Genomic DNA, 4,210 nt, shown 5'->3' on the forward strand with positions numbered 1-4,210 from the left:
TGGAAGAGTTTGACTCCTAAATAAAATGTAATTGTTTGATCTCCAAATAAGATATAATTAATTGATCTCTAAATAAGACGTAATTGTAAGACCTTTAAGATCTCAAAACTTAAATCCTCCCTTTACTCAAATATATATTTTGTAAAACGTCAATAACAAACGTTAAATTCCCAACACTTAAATTCTATTTCCTTTCATTGATTTGTATGAAATTGTTCTAAAATATCCAAATTTAAATGAGGAAAAGAAAGTAATATTTAAACCAAACCAGTGTTGTAAAATGCGGCCGCATGACCTGCATATACTTATGCAGTAGTTTTCTGCATATAAAATCTCATGCAGTCAAGTTCATGCAATTTTGAATATACGGGCACATATATGGTCCATGCAAACTTGAAAAAAGTCTAAAAATTATTTTACATTGGAGGAGATTAAAATCTATACAAATTAGTTTTATTTTATAATAAAGAGCGCAAACTATTAGACTAAACAAGTATTTAGATATAAATTAGTTTTATTTTATCTATATCTCTTTAACAAAGCATAGTAAAACCACATATGTACTTCTGTATACAAATCTATATATGCGATATGCAGTGATCTTCTGCATGCATGAACAAAACGGCATTTTACAACACTGAACCAAACAACATATAAATAAAAAAAATCGTTCAGTTGGAAATCAAATAAACCGAACAGTAAGAAACTAAATAAATAAGAAAATTCATGTAGTAAAAGTATTTAGAATGAGATAGAAATATTGAATTTCGAAATTATAACCTTTTTTACAAGCAAGATAATATGTTTATATTTAAATTAATACAATATGAATCATTCATAGCGTACAAAAAAGTGTACACAAAGAGATTGTGGGACGCGCCAGGAAGGGGTCGAACCTTCGACTTTCTGCTTAGGAAACAGACGCTCTATCCACTGAGCTACAGGCGCAACTACAATATTAATATATACCCTTTCTTTCTATTCAACAAATCCTCTTCGTTCTTCGATCCAAAGCTCCCTCCCTCTCCTCTTTCCATTCTTTCAAGCAATTTGGAACGAAGAGGAGATAGCAATGATCCGTGCAGTAATGGTGATAAGCACCCAAGGCAAGCCTCGCCTTCTCAAGTTCTACCAATTCCAGGTCCTTCCTTGTCCATTTCTTTCCCCCTTCCATGAAACCATCAATCATGCTCTTCAATTTATTATTAATTGTTTTCCCAATTCCAGCCGCCAGAGAAACAACAGGAGATTGTCCGTTACGTCTACGGAGGTTTATTACTACTTTATTTTTTTTTATTAATTCCAAATTGATTATAGAACCTATGACTTTATGCAAATGATGAAATCATCTACTTTACCTTACTGTTATTTCCTTTGATATCAATTAATTAGCTCTATCTGGGAGACCTGACAATGTCAGCAATTTTGTTGATGCGGATTCCATCTTTGGCCCGGTAATTATTCTTCCCTTCAGCCCCTTTTCTCAAAATGTGGTACCTCATTGGCAAATTTCTCAATCAATTGATATCAAAATTCAAAAATTAATTGAGAAATCCTTTTACCCATGAGAAATTTGTGTGATTTTACAACAGTGACTGTATGTATACCAGTTGTCACAATTCTGAGATTAAACCATTCTGAAAATAATCCTTAACCTTCAGTTACATAATTGAGCCGCATTTTAAACCCAAATTTGTCTTAATATTCATTTAATTGTGCTATAAAATCCAACTGAAATTATATTGAATCTAAAAATTTCGGGCAAATGAGATTATCTTATAATGACTACATTTTAATTTTTTTTCTGATTTAGGGTACAAGACTTGTGTATAAGCACATGGCAACGCTCTATATTGTTTTTGCTTTTGATAGCTCAGAGAATGAGCTTGCCATGCTCGACCTAATACAAGGTAAAGTATCAAATTCTTTAGTCGATTGTAGCTGCTGCAGTTGACCTTTTCTCTAGAAAAAATCCCTAATTTTTCATATTAATAAATTTAGGGGCATAAATATCTCACAAATTGTACTTTTTGGGCCTAACTGTTAAAGGATATGTGTTGCAGTCTTTGTACAAACCCTTGATAAATGCTTCAAGAATGTTTGCGAGCTCGACATTATCTTCAATTTCAACAAGGTTATTGACCTCTTATATATTCTTTTATCAACTTTCTTTCATAATTGAAGGAGAAATTGACGCCTAATTTTCGATTTTTACCCCAAATTGATGGCCAATTGAGTCTTTGAATGTGGAGGAAAGTAGGGTCTTGATTGGAAAAGTTCCTTTGGATTCGATTAGTTAATTTTGGAACTAACAGTTGCATACTTGCATGGGTTTTGATCCATTGGTAAAGGATCCTATACCAGCAAAGAGGTTCATTTAAACTTTTAATGATCTAGTGTTTATATTACTTAGGGGTTAAATTTTTATTTCTTTATAAGCATAAAAAATGAATCTTTGTTATGTTGTTGCTCAATTCAATGCAGCTGCATACGGTTTTAGATGAAATGATTCTAGGAGGACAGGTAATAGAAACAAACTCTGATCAGATACTAAAACACGTGGATGATATTGCAAGGTTCTCTCTCTCTCTCTCTAATATTCGTGGTTAGTGAATTGCACGATTGAGAATAAATCAAGGCTAATATGGATTGAATGATATTGATCCAAAAGTGTTTAAATGTGACACAGGATTGAAAAATCATCAAGCACAAAAAGCTTAATGCCCAAGTCTATCTCTGCTCGGTTTGGCCAATAGGGAGTTCTTTGAAATTTAAATTTTTTTATCAGAATTTCAGCTTTATGTTGATTTAGTACATTTGATGATTTTGATGAGTTGAAAATCTTTTAGTTATATTGTGCCATAAGAAATTAATCAGTGGAATTTGGTATGATGGTATGGGGGTGGTGGTGGCATACTTTCAGTTTGAAAACGGGTTAAGATATTAACAACTCTGTTTTGACTTCACGCAACACATGAGTATTTTATGTCTTTATCTCTACTGTCATGTGCTGTATGAAACCAAAATGTGTTATCCATATCTTTATCCCATTTAACCTATCATATAAAAAGGGATACGATTTTGGTGGAGGAATTTGTTTTTTTTTTTAATTATTATGCTTGGCGCAAACACATTAGGGGAAGTTCGTTTTCTATCAGCATGGTTCAAAATACATTTTTCGACCAATTTTATGCTTGCCATCTAGTTCACATCCCATCCATCCATCATTTGATCAACGGACCAGAAGTAGGTAATTTTGAGGGCTCCATCTTTGGGAAATAAATCTGCTATTATTCCTTGGAAATTACAGGAACCTGTTATTCTGATTTCAATTGTTCAAAGTTTTCCATGCGTGAATCTCAACGAAATGTGGCACTTTCAAATTTGTTAACAAAATGCTTACATGGGCTCAAAAATTTCTCTCCTTTATATTGTGAAAAAAAATTGCATTGTTTATCTTATTCACGAACAGACTCAGAACGTAATAAATATTTAGCGAAACCTAATAAAGAACTGTGAATTGAAAATAAAAAATAGAATAGAATATTGTATAATTATTTTAAATAATAAATATATTTTTTGTGAATTCTTTTTTTGAGAAAAAACTGAAAACATAATAATGCACCAATATAGCTTGGCCAATAACGTTTTTGTTGTCACATTAGAAAATCAATTATGATGTGAATTTTGAATTATGTTAAATACATTATTTAAGGTTCAATGCAATAACTATTGTGAAAGTTAAAAAAGAACTACATGCATATTAATGTAATAACACTAAATAATATTCAATTTTCATGCAAGTTCAATGCAATATTGATCTAACATTGAAATGACGTAATTTTGGCACTTTTAGTTAATTTGTTACTTCTGTTTATTAGTTTGTTCTTAATCTGTTATTTGAACTTGTACAAAAGTCTATAAATAGACTAAGAGATGTAATCAAGATACATGCAATACAATTTACATCACTCACAATCTCACATAGGCGAAGTCAGACTTTCAGACTATAGAAATCAAATATGTATGAAATCAAGCATATAAAATTTTTCTACTGTAAATGAGAATCAATTTCACACCACCCATAATATTTTTCTTTAAACTATATTGAAAATAAGATATAAATATAAAAAAAAATTGAAAATAAATAAGGATCAATTGATCCATTCAATCAAAGTAGATTCGCCTCTGCACCTACTAATATCTTCAA

General features: G+C 31.1%; 1 protein-coding gene and 1 non-coding gene across 2 annotated transcripts; one reads left to right on the top strand and one right to left on the bottom strand.

Annotated features, from left to right (window-relative positions):
• Nucleotides 1–875: 875 nt before the first annotated feature.
• On the bottom strand, nucleotides 876–948 carry TRNAR-CCU (transfer RNA arginine (anticodon CCU)). The gene has a single exon. It is a non-coding gene; the product is annotated as a tRNA-Arg (tRNA).
• On the top strand, nucleotides 899–2,847 carry LOC144571909 (Clathrin adaptor complex small chain family protein). The gene is made up of 7 exons (XM_078321306.1): nucleotides 899–1,141; nucleotides 1,228–1,270; nucleotides 1,393–1,454; nucleotides 1,814–1,910; nucleotides 2,064–2,134; nucleotides 2,485–2,576; nucleotides 2,690–2,847. Exons 1-7 carry the CDS (start codon nucleotides 1,073–1,075, stop codon nucleotides 2,754–2,756), a joined length of 501 nt encoding a protein of 166 aa, XP_078177432.1. The 5' UTR covers nucleotides 899–1,072; the 3' UTR covers nucleotides 2,757–2,847.
• Nucleotides 2,848–4,210: the final 1,363 nt, after the last annotated feature.

Source organism: Carex rostrata, chromosome 2 (assembly GCF_964058835.1).
Source record: "Carex rostrata chromosome 2, lpCarRost1.2, whole genome shotgun sequence".
Classification (NCBI taxonomy): Eukaryota; Viridiplantae; Streptophyta; class Magnoliopsida; order Poales; family Cyperaceae; genus Carex; species Carex rostrata.

What these genes read in the sequence shown, in the direction of transcription:
- LOC144571909 (XM_078321306.1), top strand. Translation starts at nt 1,073, where the DNA reads ATGATCCGTGCAGTAATGGTGATAAGCACCCAAGGCAAGCCTCGCCTT. An exon ending in CATGCTCGACCTAATACAAG is followed by an intron (nt 1,911 to 2,063) that starts GTAAAGTATCAA and finishes TATGTGTTGCAG; the next exon opens with TCTTTGTACAAACCCTTGAT. An exon ending in CACGTGGATGATATTGCAAG is followed by an intron (nt 2,577 to 2,689) that starts GTTCTCTCTCTC and finishes AATGTGACACAG; the next exon opens with GATTGAAAAATCATCAAGCA.